The sequence below is a fragment of the Saccoglossus kowalevskii genome, chromosome 20, assembly GCF_978046115.1.
Source record: "Saccoglossus kowalevskii chromosome 20, keSacKowa6.1, whole genome shotgun sequence".
Lineage (NCBI taxonomy): Eukaryota > Metazoa > Hemichordata > Enteropneusta > Harrimaniidae > Saccoglossus > Saccoglossus kowalevskii.
In genome coordinates this window covers 11,058,977-11,079,044 of record NC_140660.1, presented here as the reverse complement: position 1 = coordinate 11,079,044, position 20,068 = coordinate 11,058,977, and the positions used below count along the sequence as shown (strand labels likewise).

The 20,068-nt window shown below is 34.7% G+C and overlaps 1 protein-coding gene and 1 long non-coding RNA gene across 6 annotated transcripts; one reads left to right on the top strand and one right to left on the bottom strand.

The window, feature by feature from the left end:
- The first annotated feature begins 318 nt into the window (after positions 1-318).
- Positions 319-19,304, top strand: LOC100373404 (BMP-binding endothelial regulator protein-like). Of its 5 annotated transcripts, none has more exons than XM_085494333.1 (8): positions 352-504; positions 1,316-1,479; positions 8,029-8,126; positions 8,727-8,748; positions 10,320-10,649; positions 14,879-15,114; positions 17,191-17,477; positions 18,255-19,304. In XM_085494333.1, exons 3-8 carry the CDS (start codon positions 8,061-8,063, stop codon positions 18,262-18,264), a joined length of 951 nt encoding a protein of 316 aa, XP_085350459.1. In that variant the 5' UTR covers positions 352-504; positions 1,316-1,479; positions 8,029-8,060; the 3' UTR covers positions 18,265-19,304. The 5 variants fall into 5 exon arrangements, with proteins under 5 accessions (XP_077863190.2, XP_085350459.1, XP_085350460.1 ...); XM_085494334.1 differs by having other exon boundaries at positions 352-514; XM_078007064.2 differs by lacking the exon at positions 1,316-1,479 and having other exon boundaries at positions 319-504.
- LOC144346053 (uncharacterized) lies at positions 15,793-16,532 on the bottom strand. Its single transcript, XR_013419457.2, has 2 exons — positions 16,295-16,532; positions 15,793-16,090 (listed from the first exon to the last, which is right to left on the bottom strand). It is a non-coding gene; the product is annotated as an uncharacterized LOC144346053 (long non-coding RNA).
- Positions 19,305-20,068: the final 764 nt, after the last annotated feature.

Sequence of the window (20,068 nt, the reverse complement as noted above, 5' to 3'; positions counted from 1 at the left end):
ATATATATTAACATAATAAAAGTTCAGTCTAGCCAATGGAACGAACTCCCAGTAAAAAAATCACTTAGCAACACAATAGCACATTCATTGGTTCAGTGTCATGTGTGTTGTTATCTAACAATGCCTGTAGTAATGTTAGTGTACTTACTAACAACATCGTTTACATATAAGGAAGAGTAATATTGTTTTCACCATGGTCATAATAGTTGTTGGTGACGAAATCGTGGCTAGGTCATTAAACATATAACATAGATATGCAAATTGGAGTAGCAGCCATCAGCTGATGGCACGTCATCAACAGTATATCAGCGAGTGACTGGGAATGCCTCAATACATTATTGAATGATACGACGGCGTACCAGCAACGACCGAGAAGGCAGTATTTCGATTGAAGTCACGTATTGTTGAAAGGCGGTATCAGCTACGCTATAATCTTACTGTATTATCTGCATGGATTGCGGTTTTACGCTGTGTGCTCCGACAATAATAACGGATTGAATACCGGTGAGTGATGGTACGTTTGCTATGTACATCGATTTCAATAAAAATACACGTTCAGCGAAATGTCTAATGGACAATCGTTCCTAGACCCGGTTGTTCAATAGTAGATGGATGTTATTTGTAATGGATGCACTAATAAAGGGACGTAGTGTAGCGAGACTATCCAATGGTTGGCAAAAGCGAAAATTGTGGAATTTATTAGCTTTAATCAGTACAGTTTCATGAAATATTTTGCATATTTTAATATTTCGAGAATACATTGCCGAATGCCTATCATATGTAGAAAAGGGGGTCAAGGAACAAACATTTTTGGTTAAGGTGATGTTACTCTTTGCAGATTTCGGCTTCAACAAAAGGTACTCTATGCAAAGAAAATTGAGACAATTGAAAACAATTTATGAAGAACATTTTTTTTTAAAAAGAAATTTGTATATGATATTCGTTCTGCAAATCCAATGTCATATGGCAATGCCGAGTATTGTATCTTCTTCTCAGGCAAAAATTCGTTCACGTAGAAACCCTCTTTGTTCATCACACATATATTGTGAGTAAAATTAACATTCTGTTATAGTATGGGATCTAGTTGTGCTCCTCTGCTAGCAGATTTATATCTTTATATCATAAGAGGCAGAATCTCTTCAGAAACATAAACGACATAGAAATGCAAAATTATTCAAATCAACGAAAACTACAGAATATAATTCGTCATATAATCCTGATGTTCTTCTTTTACTCTACAGATAACATTTCAAATGAACTGTATGAGTGGAGAGATTTTGATTTTAACATCATAAATTTTCCTCCTTTATTTTAGTAATATCCATCTTCATAGACGTCATAGACTTAGGTCTGCCAACCTTCTAAGTCATGGAGTTTTGTTTAGGAGAGTGTCCGCATCTCAGCACTCAAGCGTTTTCATGACCGATATCATGGACAGGTGAAAAACAGGTCAAATCACTGTTTCAACATTTATTCGATGTAGGTCCCTTCATGAATTTGATTGATACATGGTGAATGCTACCAGTAGGGCGAGATATTTTCAATCTTTTGCAAACATCTGATATCACTTCTTGGTCTTAAACCTTAAATGTCCATATACCATTTATTTATTTATTAATTTGAGTGCATGCTTCCAGAATGGTAATTTTACTAACTAATTTTACATTACTGTCAGCGCCACTGTGCACATTGATCTATGTATATGTTTTAATTTACTTTGTTCCATGTATGTTGTTACAGTTGTATGTTTACTGAAACCCCTTGGAGACTATAGACTTAAAATTAATGAATAGGTATGTCAGTAGTGTCAACTTTATGACTGACTTGTGTGAGGAACTTTTCACAAAACATTTAAATAGTCAAGGGCATTCATATATAGCAATATAATCATACAATACAATTTCAGATAACAAAAACACCTCTTATTAGTTCCCATCTATGAAAAATACGATGTCTGTTCGAAACTAAGTGCGGCAAACTCGCCGCCATCGAAACTAGATAGGAATACACAATCAACAACTCGAACAAACACAAAAGTTTAAACAAAACATGGTGCAGAACCATTCAGCCTATGACTATCCTCGGATAAGAGATAATTTAACACTTTTCACTGCAACTCATTGCAGCTACTAATGTAACTGACCGATTTCTGTAAAACAAGGTGCATCTGTGCACTCGCTTAACCTAAAATAATAAAAAAAAATCACACACTAAGCTTTATGGAAGTGTGGTATTAAATTCACCACAGAATGAGGTACAACTGTGCACACTGGTTTTACTGAATATATATCTGTTGTACTAACTACTTAGCTTATGTGAGTATTAAATTAAACAAACCGTTAAATGAGGCACATGTGTGCACTGTGGGATTACATAAACTTAATATGTTTTACAAACAGCTTAGCATATGAAAATATGGTATTAAATTTTCCGTACAATAAGTATGTGTTGTACTAATTACACAGCCTTAGGGTAAACACCGCATTTACAATTGTTATCAAGGCAAAGGGTCACAAAGACGAATATTACCATGTCTATTTCGAAAAGAACCTTTTGCAATAGGTATCAATATTGCAATTAATCAGTTTTGGCATTTTTTAGTGACACATTTAAAATATTTTTATCATCTTCGTTGTGTCATTTTGATTAATGAAACTAATGTTCAGATCAACTATGTTGTGCGCATGTAACATTTTTGCTATTGAGCACTCACCTGGATATGACAATCACAAATGCGGAACACCGACAACGTCTCACTTTTAGAATCAAATTAATGTACACCTCTCTTTCATTCTTCTATATACTGTATAACACCAACCAACACTATAGGTGATTTTCCGTTCAACTGCGAGATCTCGCGAAATGCATGAAAGACGCGCATCGAACGTCTGCCGCAAAAATCGAACGATTTGATTTTAAACTCGAATTTCTTTATTTCGTAGCTCACATAGACCGCCCGATCTTCGACAGAGGAATATTTCTTTCGAATACCCTCACTTAATCGAAATTGTCTATCATCAAATGTATACAGCACATTATTAAGCATGGAAATGCCTCCCAAAATATTTTCGCGTTTGTCGATTCCCACGCGATGTTTGACGCCACTACGACGCTATGACCTTTGTTTGTCCTGTTTTTACGTTCGATTTCACGCATAACGCGTGATTCTCGCAGTGAACGGAAATGGTCTATTACGAACTTCTAATTATGAGTAACTGTATGAGTAAAATGTTATGCGAAGACCTTATGTCCTTGTAGTTGCAACAAGTGACGTTGTTCTAAAAGCCTCAACATTAGATATTTTTTCTATATATACAGGTTGCAAGACTTAAATTGTCTCAATTGATAACCGCCGCAAAATTGTTCCTGGTTGGCGGGTTTGCAACACCTAGATATTGCACTGCACAATTCAGTCGTACATATAATGAATAACTAGAACAAAGAGTTCTAGACAAGTGTGCTGTGATGTAATTATCAATGGCGCATAGTATATTCAACTTTGTAATATAAACAAAGTGTAAAAAGAAATTTATGAAGAGAAAACCGTATGTCTTCAAAATATCATTTACAGAGACAAGATTTTAGTCGAATACAGCACCTTGCACGCGACTTCCCTCAGGGGAATTCAGTGTGCATTTGTAATAATTAAAGAAGTTTATCTTGAACGGCGATAGTCGTCACACCGCGCATGTGCGATAGTCGTGTTGATAACCCGATGTATTCGTCTGATGGAATTCACGAGTACGAGTTTTGACTCCTGCGATACCTTGGAATCACCAAAGAAATTACATACTTAAAGCCTAGTGACGTATCAGTCTGTACTCGTTGGTCTGCGCAACAGTCAAACCCGCCATCTTGGTTCACATGAAACAAATATCTCGCGCATGCATGACGCGTCCTTTAATGCATTGTACAATTTCATCTATTCAATGTTCAATTCGATAAGTTATTGTTTCATCGGCGTGGACAGTATGATCTATATTTGTATTCAGTTGTCCACTCCCATCACCACCCTGCATCTCGTTGTAGCAAAGTATGATAGACTGGCCATTGATAGTTTTTCTTCGTTTGGTTCATCTGTTTAGCTAAACGCAGTGAGCAGACATTGTCTGAGCGGACATTGCTTAGTATAGTAGCAGGATCTATTTCAGTAGACAGACGACTACCTAATATGAAGAACCCTGCTCTGACATACTTATAGTAGAGTTCATAGAAGACTACAAACAGTAAACGTTCACACATTTTCATGTGTTTTTTGCCAACTTCATATTACACAACATAATTATTTGATGCATGTGCATTACATTATAAAAAACAACAACATACGGTGCTATGTGTTTTGATCAATGGTAACCTCCGTCATATTTCAATCCATGTCTTATATTACAACGAGAAAATCTTCATTTCCCCACATATTTTGAAGCTCTCCTGAATTTAATACTTCTACGTTCATTCTGTCTACATTCAGTCAGCATTTGGAGTTTTATCACTATTACCATAACAATCAGATCTACATTCCTAAACATTTAATGTTGATTGCATCAAATGCAACATTTCCTGGAATGTTTATGGAAATAATTTTGTAATATTTTGTTACAAATGAAAATAATACCCGGAATTGCTGGTTCCATAGCAACCGTATCTAAATCTCCACCTATATTAAAATATTCTGAGAATTTATCCACAAGTATTTGAGCTACAAATGAAGAATCATTCACGAAATAATTGTTTTCATGGCAACCCAAATGTAATGAATTTGTCTATTGCTTCAAGGGCAACCTCCCCTAAATATGTTATACTAATATGTACATAATTTGTTGAATTATAAAAAAAAACAAACTATTTTCCAAAATTGTTGTTGGATTACGTCCTTCACATTATGAAAAACTGGTACTCTCTCGTACATGTGTAATTATCATTGGGGTGTCAACTACACCTGCTCGCACATATGAGTTGTCTTTACTTTCACTAAACAAGACATTAACATCCTCATCAGGTAATATTCCCTGTGGGATGATGGGTAATCCTACGTTTAGCAATCGCATACAAAGTAGAATATAACTAACCTACGACACCAACACCAGTATGTGACAGATCAATAAACAGTGCTATAAACGTAATTGACATTTTTGATATCATGCATTATCAGTTAATAATCCAAAACAAATCAAAATAAAACGTGCTTATATGTAAACAATTGCACGAAAACTACATCGTGTTTACAAAGGTAGTATGGTTATAAAATGATGCTAATCGACATATACACGTTATTGTTTTTTGAGTTATAAATAAAGAAAACATATTCTCTGAATTGTCTGGCAACCATAATATAACTCAGCCAACGTTCAATGGTTATGTTCATTGCTTCTATGGCACCCTGTAAATAATTATAATAATAAAATTGTTGTTGTTTGGCCCAAATCTAATTGATAAGTCCGTATTAAGTGTTTTAGTTATAAATAAAAAATCATCCCAATAATGGTGTTACCATGGCAACCAAATCAGAATCTCTACCAAAATCAATTAGTTCATATCAACCAACTTTTATGAGTATTCATCCTTACGTTTTCGAGTCATAACTGAAAAAGCTTACCATAAACGCCAACTATATCCACACCTGTACCGAAATCTAATCGCACCCCTTCTAACAATTTTATGAGAATCCATTTACAGCAACTAATCAAAACTCGAACCGTTGCTATCGTAAACATAAATATGTTGGCTTTGGTGTATATTTAGTGTGCGTTGGTAAAATCATTAATCAAAATCCTGTATTTCTGTCTTGCATGAATCGATGGTTTGTTTATCTTGGCATTACGCTGAATAATCACATACATTGTTTTCAGGTAGAGGAGATTTATGCAACATGAAAAATAAATATCGATACTTCACGCACGTGTCTCATCAATTGGTATACACAATAGCATATATGACAAAGACAAGTGATTTATTAAATCGAGCGCATCACGATTCTTTCTTTGCAAAACCATGATCGATTAAGAAGGAATTAGATAAATTATATCAATATGTTACCAAACTCTATTTCTGTGTAAATTGTTTTGCTGTACACATGACGATAAAGTAACCAAATACGGGACTGTATTGGTAGATACTTGGCATATGATTTAGCATCAACCTGCATATTCTATGAGGATACCAACAATCATCTGCGCTATAATAGATGCGATCCAATGAAAAATACTTGAACATTTTGGATAAGATAAATATAGCTGTGATTAGGATAGAAAAAACAGATACCAGTTTGACAGTTATAGATTAAATAATTGTCTCAACATCCTGTATTCATATCTATACATATCTGCAACATCCCACATTGCATGACTGGCACTGTGTTCGAATATTGCATTGTTTAAATGCTCCGTAACCTTCCCCAAAATGCTCCAACTTCTACTTCAAGAATGTTGATTTAGTCTTTTGGTCATACTTTATTTAAAATAAAAATTGTTGGCTATCGTCAGCAAACATACCTCGCACTTATACTATTTCCACCTTTTTTCTATTTTGCATATCACTGCCTTTTTGGACGAGAAATTTTACTAAAGCGAATTTTTAAAGCGAATGTTATTGCAAAGTTTCGTTATCGCCATGTTTTAGTTGGTTGCAAGTGAAAGAAGCATACTACAGTCTTTGTGGATTTAAATTAACCTTTTCACCACAAGTTCTCGTTTATTCCCGTTTATAGTCTACATTTTCCTTCAGAAAACTGAGACACAGAAGCTGTTTGAGTAAAAACTGAAAATTGGCTCCAAAATTAGAGCTCATTTACAGAAATATTAAAGAATATAAGAAAAAAAGTGCAGAATAAATTTGGGCAAGAAAGTCTGGTGGCGAAAAGGTTAAAGTTCAAAAAATATAAATAAATGAATAATAATCTCCACACATGCCGCCAGACTGCAAGCTAATACACACATGAAGTATTGGCTTATTACATATAAATAGCAGTGGAAAAATATTTACATAACTTTGCCAGAACAGCTGTTGCCATGAACATAAATTGTTTGCACATATTGTCATTCCGATAAAAAAAGGATTAGATAAAGCATGTATACCTGAACCAGTGCACGACTGCTTACTAAACAAGAGGCAATAGAAGTATTATTTGCAATATTTAGCGAATATTTAGAGAAGAATTTAACGCGTTTTAGGGAGATTTTGGTCGATTATATGACACCGTATTGCTTACATTGTACGGGTTAATGTCATTGAGGTACGCCGACAAGAGCCATGAAAAAAATGGGATTCAATTCTGAAATTTCCTTTTTTACCATATACATTGAGAAGCCCTCCCAATTAAATAGTATATATTCAACTTAGCATGCCCAAACTTTTGAATTCGGTTCGTTAATTATGTTGAATTATTTTAAAATCATTATATTATATTATATTATATTATATTATATTATATTATATTATATTATATTATATTATATTATATTATATTATATTAAAAATTGTTAGATGTGTTATGGATAATTTCCGTCATACAAACCTATACAGCTACTAATGTTTTGCAATGACCTTGTGTATTCAAGTGATGTGCTATGAATCACACTCATATGTATTCATCGAATAACTTCACATACTTCAGTTATATTTCGTAAATCAGATAACAAATAAATTGACATCATGATTTGGTCAACTTCAACTTCATTCTCCTGCATGCTAAGTGGCTTATGATTTGGAGATCAAGCTTAATTCTGCGAATATATTTATATCCCATAATACTATTAATAGTAACTTAATACTCTAGTCGACCACATTAAATATATACATTACAAGGATTATGAAAATATAAATATTTATATTATTGAAATGAGCAAATTATAATCTACGTCACAATATTAATGTATACTCATCAATCAAATGTGGCATGTGTATACATACCCAATAAAAACAGCTACAAATGTTAGAAAAAACAAAAATTATCGTTGTTACTTTTCTATAAATACTTATTTGATTATTTAACCTTAAGTGGAACTAATAATACGACGGAGTTTTGTTTTCTAGGTGGTTTTGCAGCAGTATTATTTAACGGGGTAATGAAGATGCGTTTATTGGTCATCATTTCATTGGTTAGTCTGACTCTAGCTGCTCCGAAAGATGTGGTAGGTTATCGTACTTTTTGATGTTATGCTTCGCATTTAAATAATGAAAGACACATATTCCAAAGTAAATATAGTTGTGATCTGGTACACAACACAGATGTGTAACTATAGTTTGTGTGTTGAGTACACCTGGCTGCATTACCTGAGTTGGCTGCACTTTCATCAGCATCGTTATCGGTGGATAGCCCCCGCGGAATGATTGCACCTACGTGTACCATCACTAATATGATAATAAATTCATTTAAACCGACACATAAACTTAGATATAACAAAAACGATTTACCAGAAAAACGCTCAACGAGATTCGTATTTCAGTGATCGTTATTATTATTGGGTGAGATTGTTTATGTCTCAAGCGTCATTGACTTGAGATACAACTGCATATTCGAGCGCGTTCTTAACACTTTCACATCAACATTGCATTGTTTTCCCTTTCATCATAAATTCACTGTGTGCGCGCGACTATGCTTGATGTATATATTATATATTCTTACTATTTAGTTTGATTGAGTAAACTCGTATGTTGCAGAAGTATTGCTTAGATGTGTTTCTTATCAGTGTTCTACCTTTCCAAAATGTATATTATTTCATTATTTCTAGAAATCAATTGGGAAGAGGTCAGGTAAGCGAACACTACTTGCATATTCTACCATATTCTTCTTGGTTTTGTTCTTTAAAAGAAGCGCCTAAAGAAAGTTGAAGCTAATTCAAATATAAAATGCTTGTCTAAGAGTCTAAGAATAAACGATATATTGGCTTTCTTTGCATAATTACTAAATGTGTTAAAATTGCCATACACAATTTTCAAACTGCTCCTAAGCCTATTGAATTATTTTTTGCAAGTCAAGTCATATGTTGAGAATGTGTATCTATGTGCAGATAAACCCCATTCAGAGCTACCCATTATAGTCCATAATTCATTTTGTTTTCAAATATTCATTTCTCATTGGTATTATGATGTGCAATGAGTAGAAGGAAATTCATAACCATACCCACACCGCTTAACAACTTACCAAAACTGATGAGTAGTATAGCTTTATTCAATCCATTCACAAATATAAATTAATTAGAAAATATTATAATGATATAACAGTTTATATTTGAGTCGATATAACAATATTGATTTGGTTGATAAATAGTTTTACGAAAAGATTTGGTTTCGAATATGTCGCACATGATTCATGTCTCCAATGCATAGCTTAATGCAAACTAACCAAACTGCCCCATCTTTACGAATTTTACCGTATCCTTATTTAATTATAAAAATATGTTTTTAAAAATATGGTCTCGGACTCATCGTATCATTTTCCCCGATTTTAAATTGAAAACGCAAAAATATAACTAAACGGGATATGTATTATTTGTTATGCCATGAATTATCTCTATGAGTATTATTTACGTTTATCTAAAAAAATAATTTGTCTGTGACAACATTTTCCCACATAAAAACTTACGATAATCAATGTATTCGTAAAATATAAAATAATTCCAGAGAGCAACCAGTTTATCCTACAAGGAATTAAAAATAGCTTATGTTTGGTATAGAATAATTGTAATTATTACATATGTACTGCAGTTTATTTTGATTCGTCCCTGATATCAAAATCGGTATTTCCACACCCCATATGCAAATGAGGTCTGAGAGAAAACAAAGTAGTCCCTTTAGGAGTACCGTTTTTCGAAACATAGCAAAAATAAACAATATTTAGAAGTACGATATTTTTCTCTTGGGGTACATGAATATACTTGCCGAGGGGAATGAAATTTAAACAACAGTAATGGCACTTTAGACAGTCACTTATTTAGACTAAAACTAATTTGCATATAACCCATGCAATAATGTTTTCGCAAATGGTATTTCCATTTCCAACATGGTATTTCCATTGGCTAACGAACTATTTTTATTTTGTAAAGGCAGCTTCGGTGTATTCAGCTGTATTTTCACAAGAGAAGTAGGGTCGCAGGATACACCGCACCACTCGTGAAAATTACTTTCATACGCAACGAAAGACATGGGGAGGGTGTGGGGTTCTGTCATACTATTACACTTATATTATACCCCCTGTGATTAATCAATGATACAAGAATTATTCAATAACGCAACTATGCATATTATAATAGAATCACCCACTCATGTTAATGAAAATAATTACACCAAGTTCGAACTAAATTATTTAATGTTTTCTACTTCAGGGTGTAACCAGAACTACAACATCCCCGCTAACGGAGAGGTTATAATTACTTCACCGCATTTTCCCGGAAATTACAACAACAACGCTAATTGTGTCTGGATCATCACTACCGAAAGCAATGCGGTTTTCCGGGTGGAGTTTACACATTTTGACGTTGAAGATGAGTATGACAGGCTCACTGTTTTTGATGGATCCAACATGCTTCAATCGTATGACAATTCTAACAAACCAGAATCATTTACATCGACTCACTCAGAGATAAAGTTCCACTTCACGTCAGATTCGTCATTTACTCTCTCAGGTTTCAGGGCGATTATTACATCTCAACGAAGTAAGTGATAGGCCACTAGTGGGCATTTGTGTTCTTTTTCTGAACACGTCATAGTTATGTACAATATTGTTGACCTTGTTTGAAGTGGGTTGTTATAAAAAAAGATAATCCCCTCCAATTATGCATTCGATATAGCACCATGTGTTTGTAGGTAAAGGTTCGACATAAAGTACATCGAACTACTTGTAATATATACTCATCTGGGTCAACAACAGGCGTTGGTGGTGTGCGTCATACACGCATTTCGAACGAGTCTGCATCGCTACCAACGTAAGCAAGCAACGTACCACGCACACATGAAATCGTCCATTAAAAATTGGGGTAATTCCAATGGAAAACCGTTTATATATGTGCTACCAAATTGGTCAATTTTAACAAGTGTGCATTGGTTTAATGAAGTCACGTGTCACGCTATTTTCGAAACGCAAGTCACATCCGCGCTCAGCGAAATTATTAATTAATTAATTAAGGTAGAGATGCAGTTTATTTGTGAATTTCAATCAAAAATAGTTTTTTTTCGTTTTTTATATAGATTTTTATCTAAAGAACATTCTGTGAAAATTTGACCAATGAATTCTTATTGGAACACCATTAAAATTGCTGTTTATTTTCTGGTTAAAAATAAAAAAACACTCACACGTGGCAATGTTTATGTCCAATTGCCTAATTTGCATGAGTAAGCAAATAACAGGACCTTTGATTGACAATATGCATATCGAGATTGTACGGGTCATAGTTCATTCAATTCACGCGCATGTGCAATTATTCTCGAATCAGTTATCGCTCGCTAGCAAACCAAACATTATATTTCCTCAGCGTTTTTTTCCTAATTTTTATCATTACATTATGCGTGGTGTGAAAAGAAAGAGAGGTAGAAAGAAGATTCAGATGATTTCTATGTCGGAAGAGGCAAAAGCTACACTGAAGGCATCAGCCCGCCGAACGAAAAACAAAATCGATGTGAGCGTCTAAACGTGACTTTCCCTGAAGGCGTGAATCCGAGTTTCTGATTGACTAAGAGATTTTATTTTTAAATAATTGTTCTCAAAAAATAAACTGAGCATGTGAAGAATAATTTAACATTGTTCACAGTGATAACTGCTCATTGTCGAAACGAAGCTTACCCATTCACGCTAGTCACAATAAACATCATACTCTTGAATAGGCGTCAATGACTACGGTAAAACTTAGACTCTATATTAGCTAGGCATCAGGAATGATTGAAATGTCCGAAAATGACGCCTAAATACACCTTAAAAGTCTTTTTTTTTCTAAATCCCATCCCGAATTTACGGCAGAATCTGGTCCCTCAAATACGGGACACGTGAGCTTTGATTCTAACCGGATATATTGCACTGGGTCGGGGAGATACAAACTTTCGTGTATCTTTTGTCCAATGCTAGGTGCTAGGTGGTGCGAGACAGCTTTGTTTGCAACCGGACGAACTCCGTTTAATTCAATGAAACAATCAACTGACAATGCTAAAATAAATTGCAAAGGTACGCTAAAATTAATTGAAAACAACCAAATAATTTCAATGAAAAATAAATCACAGAGAGAAGTAACTTGATACATTAACAACTCTTTTGACGCGCTGACCGCTTCTCCGCGTCTGATGTTTTGTTTTCCTTGTCATAATACTTACTGATTGATGATTTTGTTTTGATTTTTGAGTTCTTTAGCCAGCAACTCAACCACGACCTTTGCTTTTTCCGTGAAAAATGGGGAAGTTTACGTCAATTTGACGGACATTCCATTTTTTTAAACTAACGAGCACACTGTTTAGCACTCCTATTTTTTCATTTGCTGATTTCTATTCAGGAAAATTCGACCGCTCGAAAATGCACCTTAATTTTGCACTCATGTCATGTCAGATTTCCAACAAAAATTATTTAAAACCGGTCGAAATTTTAAAACTTTTACGTTAGGAGCTGGAGCTCTCTCCTTGCAGCGACCGTCGCCGGTAGTACAACAGCATGTTTTGTACTAGTACGTACATCCGTGCGCTGATTGCCTGCGACTGTCTTAGAAAATCTCTGAATAAGGCGTTACCAAAATCGGAAAAAATAAAAAAAATTGCCTCCTTAAAAAACGAACAGAATTCAAATATTTCTTTTAACAAATATGTTGCAGTGGGAAAATGGGATTGGAAACGCTGAACAAAACTTCTGTGCCTCGCGTTTCGATTTGAGGATTACGCGATTATTCATTATTGTGCGTTCGCTTCCTGGAGTTGGTTCTAAATACTACATAAAAATCATCAAGGATAATTAATTTAATATCCCACTTTTTACTCTTCACGGTAAACCATAGGCTCTGAAATACTCGTAGATTTTTTATTGAAAATACATCGAAGAGAAGCCATGCTGTTTTGATCGTGATAAAAAGTCACCTTCCTAGGACCGCCCCCTGTTTAATTATTCATGAGATGACGTCATGTTTACTGGGCATTGACACGTGTTTTTACCGACCCCATCAAAACACTGGTATGAATGACGTGTTTCTGATTTATATATTCAAGAGCAGTTGTTCTGGTCCAGCATTTTTACATAAAATGTCTATGTCTATACGTTAACTTTCAATTTCAATAGTCTAGAAAGTATGACAAAGTATGACAAAGCCGTAATTCCCGGTTTAACGCGCAAATATGCAAATTAGCCTTTTTCTCGTCTTCTATTTTTGGTGAATTCTTGGGTTTTAAATTAAAATAGCTGATAGACGCTTTGGCCATTTGCCTCGAAATGTTCACACATTATTGACAAGGTGTTCCCCCTTCAAAATGCGTCCGGACAGTTTATTACTGCGAGTGGAACAAAAATAACAAGTCCGCAATTAACATGGATATATAAATTATGCAAAAATAGAAAAGAGTGAATTTTGAGGTCATGCTGTGCGACTTTGAAAGCCGTTAGAGAGATGAGTGGACGCATTTGAATTAGTAGTATACCAAGGTATCCAGTGATGTAATTTTACCCACAAACGAACTTGAAGTTTTTGAGCTAATTTTTTTTAAACCACTTTTGTCCAAAAAAGCATATTTTTGACCCAAAATCAAAAACGCATTCTGGATATTTAAAATAAAGACAAGTTTTACAAAGTTTGTATAATAAGCTTTCAGAAAATATATAACATGCTGGATATATAATACCATCTTCATTGTCTAATTACTTAATTAAAAAGCTAGCCAAATAAACTGCATCTCTACCTTAAACCAGTGCAAATACTTTAAATAACGCACCCAACAGATCATTAAACAAGTATCGCATTAGAAAAAATAATATACAAAACACTATAACCGGAAGACAAAAACAATACGGCACAAAGGATAATCGGTGGAAGTGGGATATTAGTTCCTGAAAGCGCAAAAAATTGATTTTGATAAAATATGTCATATAATCTGGTGAAACACCGACATTTAGAGTCAAATTGAAGACACAAATCAAAGAACGGAATAAACTGATTGTGGAGTTTTTTTCTGAAGTTTCGTTGGATATATCATGGGATATATTCAATAAATTTAGGATGGTTGATGGAAAATATACCATCAATATATCTGAATATGCAATTAATGGACCCTTTTTTTAACTAATTTAAATTAAACATTTTAAATTGCCCAGCAATTTGCAACGAATAAACGATTTGTTGAAAAGTGTATCCCTCATACCCGACAAATATGTTTGCTAAATCAAACGTTCACAAATACTGATGTCATCATCTACAGTGTTTGCGTCAGTCTTTTACTCAGCGAAGTAGGGGGAATAGACCATTTTCCGTTCACTGCGAGAATCACGCGTTATGCGTGAAATCGAACGTAAAAACAGGACAAACAAAGGTCATAGCGTCGTAGTGGCGTCAAACATCGCGTGGGATTCGACAAACGCGAAAGTATTTTGGGGACATTTCCATGCTTAATAATGTGCTGTCCACATTTGATGATAGACAATTTCGATTAAGTAAGGGTATTCGGAAGCAATATTTCTCTGTCGAAGATCGGCCGGTCGGTGTGAGCTACGAAATAAGGAAATTCGAGTTCAAAATCAAATCGTTCGCTTTTTGCGGCAGACGTTAGACGCGCGTCTTTCACGCATCTCGCGAGATCTCGCAATAGTACGGAAAATCTCCTATTGTATTCAACGATTATGTATTTGTGACAACGAGAATCAATATATTTATACATCACTTTATTCATTGAATGCACAATGATAACATCCGATTCTTTGTACGAATAGGTGTATTCGGAGATCCGCACATGACAACGTTCGATGGACGACGATATAATTTCCAGGGACTATGCTGGTATGTACTGGCAAAAGACTGCTCTAGTGCAACTCCCGATTTTGAGATTACAGCCAAGTTTGAGGTTAAGGAAGACAGCACTACCGATGAAGTGAAAACCAGAACCGCAGCATTCAATGTCACAGTTAGTAATGAATATGCAAACATTGACAGGCTTGACGTATTTACTGTAAGTATTTCAATCACTTATATAGTTGGGAGTAATCGCGCATAAACCATGTGTAACAGCCGTTTCGAGCACATTGTTAAGTCCTCTTTAAACTTTTAAATACCCGTTTGCACTAGTTTATACGCCAACTCCAATACCAATCAATTTGTATACCTTTTCTATAAATCGCGCCCTCTAGTGGTAAATTGCTTCTATGACGTAAATGGATATCCCGTGTCGATATCGTTTTGCTCTGTTATCGTTCAAAAAATTATACTTTTAAAAGATTTTACAATATTCCAGACGATTAACGAGGAAGAGAGCAAAGACAGTTGTCGATTTTAACGATATTGCCCCTACACATATACATTTATGTATATGACATATATTTTTAAGTTACAGTTAAGCTCAGTCGCGAGAGGGCGCAAGAGAAAGGAATGACTTATAGATTCTTGCTTTCTACACTTAACTAAATTACATATTTTTTGTCTCTCATATATGTATCACCAATATCTGCACTTTACATGTATACAAGTGTTTCACATCCTCGGGGGCGGAGCTACGTCACAAGACGTTCCACGTTGCTAAGACGCGCACCACTGCACCACGTATTTCTACGGGCTCTGTGCGAGCTGCTGAGGAACGCGGAACGCCGAGCGAAGAGTAGGTGAAAATTCGAGAAAACAACAGAAACTCAAATTTGAAGTAATCCTGAACAATCAAATTTATATGCGTTACACATTCAGGGGTAATCTTGTTACACTGTTCATGGAAGTCTCAACAACCATTCCAAAGTACCATTTTCTGAAAGTTTTCGGCCTTTGTTTTCACCGTGATGGTTGCCATGCGGTGAAAATGCCCGGATGTCCGCCCGAGGATACTGGAGAAAAAATAGCAACAATGCAGGTCGCACTCACAACACAGCGGCGAACTATCAGTAGCGTGAGACCACGCGCATGCGTGAACATTGTAATCACAGTCTGAAGCTGCATTAAAACTGAAAAATACATATGAATACAAATGTTATAACGTTCAATAACAGCAAATTTCATTTTATAACAACAAGATCCTCGAAATGTCGAACACCGGTAACACATGATCGTTTGAACGATCTGCTGAGACACCTAAATTCCTTGATGACAAAACAAATCTTAAAAAAAATAGTATAAATGCAAAGGATACAATGTACACACATATTTACCTCAATGACAACCTGTACAGTCTTCGGATAATCGAAAATATTCGTGATTCTAAGTGGCATGACGAAAACAGCTTTCACGCGCCACCAAACAGCAATAAGGCAAAAGGGCGTGTCACATTCAAAGACCGAATTAATAACTAGTGAAAGTATCAAATGTGCAACACAAAACAAATATTAGTGTAAATACAAATCCCCAAATAACACAAGGAGTCTATAAATGCCTAAAACCTATGAAACCAGAAACTATTTTCAATGCGAAATGGCACATCACCAAGAAGGTGCAGCCATTCTGTATGTTTGTTTTGTGATACTCTCCTCACATCCTAAGACTGTATTATTGAAATCTGTCACTAGAGGGCGGCAGCCACTATATGGACATCTTTTTCAAATTACAGTAGTGGGCACTTAACTGAAACATTGATGGTGAATAGTAAATTGTCGAAACTCTCGTTATTCATATTTTGTAGTTGGATAATTTATGCAAATTTATACAATAATCATTATGTAAAAATGAACTGTTTTTGTTACGCAAGTAGTGTGGCAATGTCACATGTTTGGTCGCGACTTAATATATGTAAATTAACACAACGAATAAAAAGTGCACACAGTTTAAAATAAAAACATATGGCCCAGACCGAGTGTATGTAACTTCTTATAACAACTTATTTGAAAACACACAGTACACACTATTTTGAAAACTGATTTTAAATGACTTTACAAAGCAATACGTGGACAAATTGATGAGTAATTATAAATGAAAATATCGACAGACGGCAGCACGTACATTTATTTGAAGTTCATATTGAATCAACGAAACTCCTATCAAAACATTGCGGCTCTGTTTAATATTTTCCCAAAATTTGTTATTTGTGATATCAGGCGTTTTTGTGTTTCAGGGAAGAAATGACGGGAAAATCGCTATAGATAAAATTATACAGACTGTCAAAGACAATAAGACGATAACATTGAGTTTTGTCGTCAAGGAGACGAAAATTACTCTGAAATGGACATTAACCAAGCATGTGCTAAACTTATCAATATTCGGCTCCGAGTATTCGGGCAAGCTGTGTGGACTTATGGGTAATAACGATGGTGATATGGATAATGATTTCCAGAAACCTGACGGATCCCTGACTGATGATGTTGACGACTTTGGAGAAAGCTGGAAAGTGAATGATATAAGGTAGGTCCCATTTTTTCCAACATTGATGCTAGGGTGAATATGTTTGTCTATATTATTAAATACATGCACCGTGTAACAGAAAAGTTTTCTGTGACAAACAATGACTTTGCATTGGTAATCCTGCTTCTATCTTTAACGATATTTACGATATCGAAATTAATTGAAAAAGATGATAACTAATTAGTTCAGAAACAAATCCTGTAAAACAGGAGTGTTTCATAAGAGTGTTGTCATTCGGTAATACAAGGCATTACTACTAATTTACAAATGCGAGTGTAACGAGAAATTGTTATTTCTTATAATAGACTATCATAATACTGGTAATTTCTGGATGGTATACACAAATTAAACTCCCTTTTTGAGTTCGTACTAATTACAAATGCATGTTCGAACCAGTCTTTTTCGAACCTAAATCCGGATTATGTAAAGCAGCATATACTGTTCTTTTTATTTATCCTGCAGTCTCTTTTGAATCGAACCCACAATCTCTCTGAATCCTTGCGGTTCTCCGTTACGACCAACTACAATTTTAATAATATTATCATTTAGGTTGTAGCTGTAGTTGTTTTTATTTTTATTTTTATTTTAATCAAACAAAGTAACGATCATTATATCAAGAATTGAAAGTATCATTACTTATTTATATCTTCACCAACTGAACTATATTAGTTATTTTTTTTTACAATTTTATAGATGTTGTTAAAATTTGTATTTAATGTTCTAAAAACACACACCATTAATATACATTTAACAACACATGTATTTTATTTTTTGCAGATGTGACTAAAATACGGTACTATATATAAGACTGTGTGGATTAAGAATTACATTAACGTATATTAAACGTTATATTTACTGGGATCATTTATTTCAAATTTTGGTTGATATACAAATTTACTGTCATAATGACTTTTGCAATCATAGAAATGTTGACAACACCCAGAAAGAAGTGACAGTTATATAAGATAATAGACTATTTACGGGTTTTAGTGTCACGTGGTATTTTTGTCCGAATACTCCCAATCATTCGCCATTTTGTCGGCATTGTTCAAAGTTACTTGTTGTAAAAACTGCTAAGATAGTTCTCAAGTGTGCATTTGATATAGAACTAAATAGTAAACATTAATCTCATAGCATTAAACACATGGAAATGAGTAGTACACACCAGGGTAAATGTAAGCTTTTGACGACTCGTGTCATTCACGAACTTCGAACGAGGCTGTAGTATTGCTGACGTAACTGAATCACATATATAATCATGTAATCCACAAATCATCTATTAGGAGTATTAAACAATGACACCGAATGTGATAAATTAAAAAAATAGAAGATGTTGTATTTTGTTTGTGAGCTCCATGAATTCTTCTTCAGTAAACACAAACGTACTAAAACAATGTTGGGAATTAGTATTCCGTACAAACTCGCTTTATCTATGTTCTACGCCACGTGCTTCTGTTCAAAGTGTTGGAACAAACACTTCCGTACAAAAAGATAATTATTTATTGTTGGTGATACTTTTCTCAACTAAAAAAAAAAGAATACCCAAATATTGGAATATCAAAAGATTCTGTCGTTGTATAGTTTCTGCAAACAAATTATCGTGGTTTTATTTGATTTCATATGATTTATTTTAGGAATATGTTTTGAAAATACGCACACTGTTGCATGGTGCGCAACAAAACAAATTACTGAGTATAAATGATGTTGCTAGGATATATTCACTATCGCATACATGTAGTGTTTTTGTTCGTGTGTTGTTGTCTGTCTGTCTGTCTATCTGTCTGTCTGTTTGCTTTCTCGCAATTAAAACTGCCTCACATTAAATCAGTTGAGACTGTCACCCGTGCTTATATCGTTGCCGCGTCCACAGTTCCAGTGAAAACCATGGAATCGTGACACCAGGTTTCTTCAACGTTACCCTAATTTCACGGTGCCTGGGAATAAGCAGTTACTTGACAAGGTGTTTTATTTGATTGATCTTCCTAGTCTCATGTAATTATATCAGTTCTACATGTACAACCAACTTCGATAAGACTCCTATAGTTCATGTTTCAAATATTTTTCAAGGATCATATATGTATAATTAGTCACGGCTCATCCGAAACAATGTCTTTCAATTGTTTAAGAAGAATGCACATAGCGAAATGATGATTTAGCGAATCTCTCTTGTCATTGTTGACTTCTATGTTTGGCGGCCATTTTGAATTGACAATAAAGTCATTAGCGACATCTTGAATTAGCGAATCAGTTCTCTCGCTAAATTCGCGAAAAAGACATGCTCGCGAAAAAGACATGTTTTACAGTATTTGGTCACTTACATATTTACACGAGAATGTACTTGATCGTTGACGAGTATGGTGATTCAGTAATCTGCCTATGCATGAACATAAATTATGAGTGTTTTACAATATTATAAGGTTACTACGAGAATACCTCAAAGTATGCACGTAGACAGTACAGCTGGAGTATCGACCGACGCACAGCGGAGGTCGATACGCGGCGTACTGTCGATGCGCGAGTGCATACATCATGGGAATGCCGAAATCCAAAAAGTTTAGAACAAAATCAGTTCTTTATGTTGAGTCCGGTCC

Bases quoted from the DNA above. Each gene is read 5' to 3' on its own strand.
- LOC100373404 (XM_078007064.2), top strand. From the start codon at position 8,061: ATGAAGATGCGTTTATTGGTCATCATTTCATTGGTTAGTCTGACTCTA. The intron at 8,127-8,726 runs GTAGGTTATCGT...CATTATTTCTAG, and splicing joins TAGCTGCTCCGAAAGATGTG to AAATCAATTGGGAAGAGGTC. The intron at 10,650-14,878 runs GTAAGTGATAGG...TTGTACGAATAG, and splicing joins GATTATTACATCTCAACGAA to GTGTATTCGGAGATCCGCAC.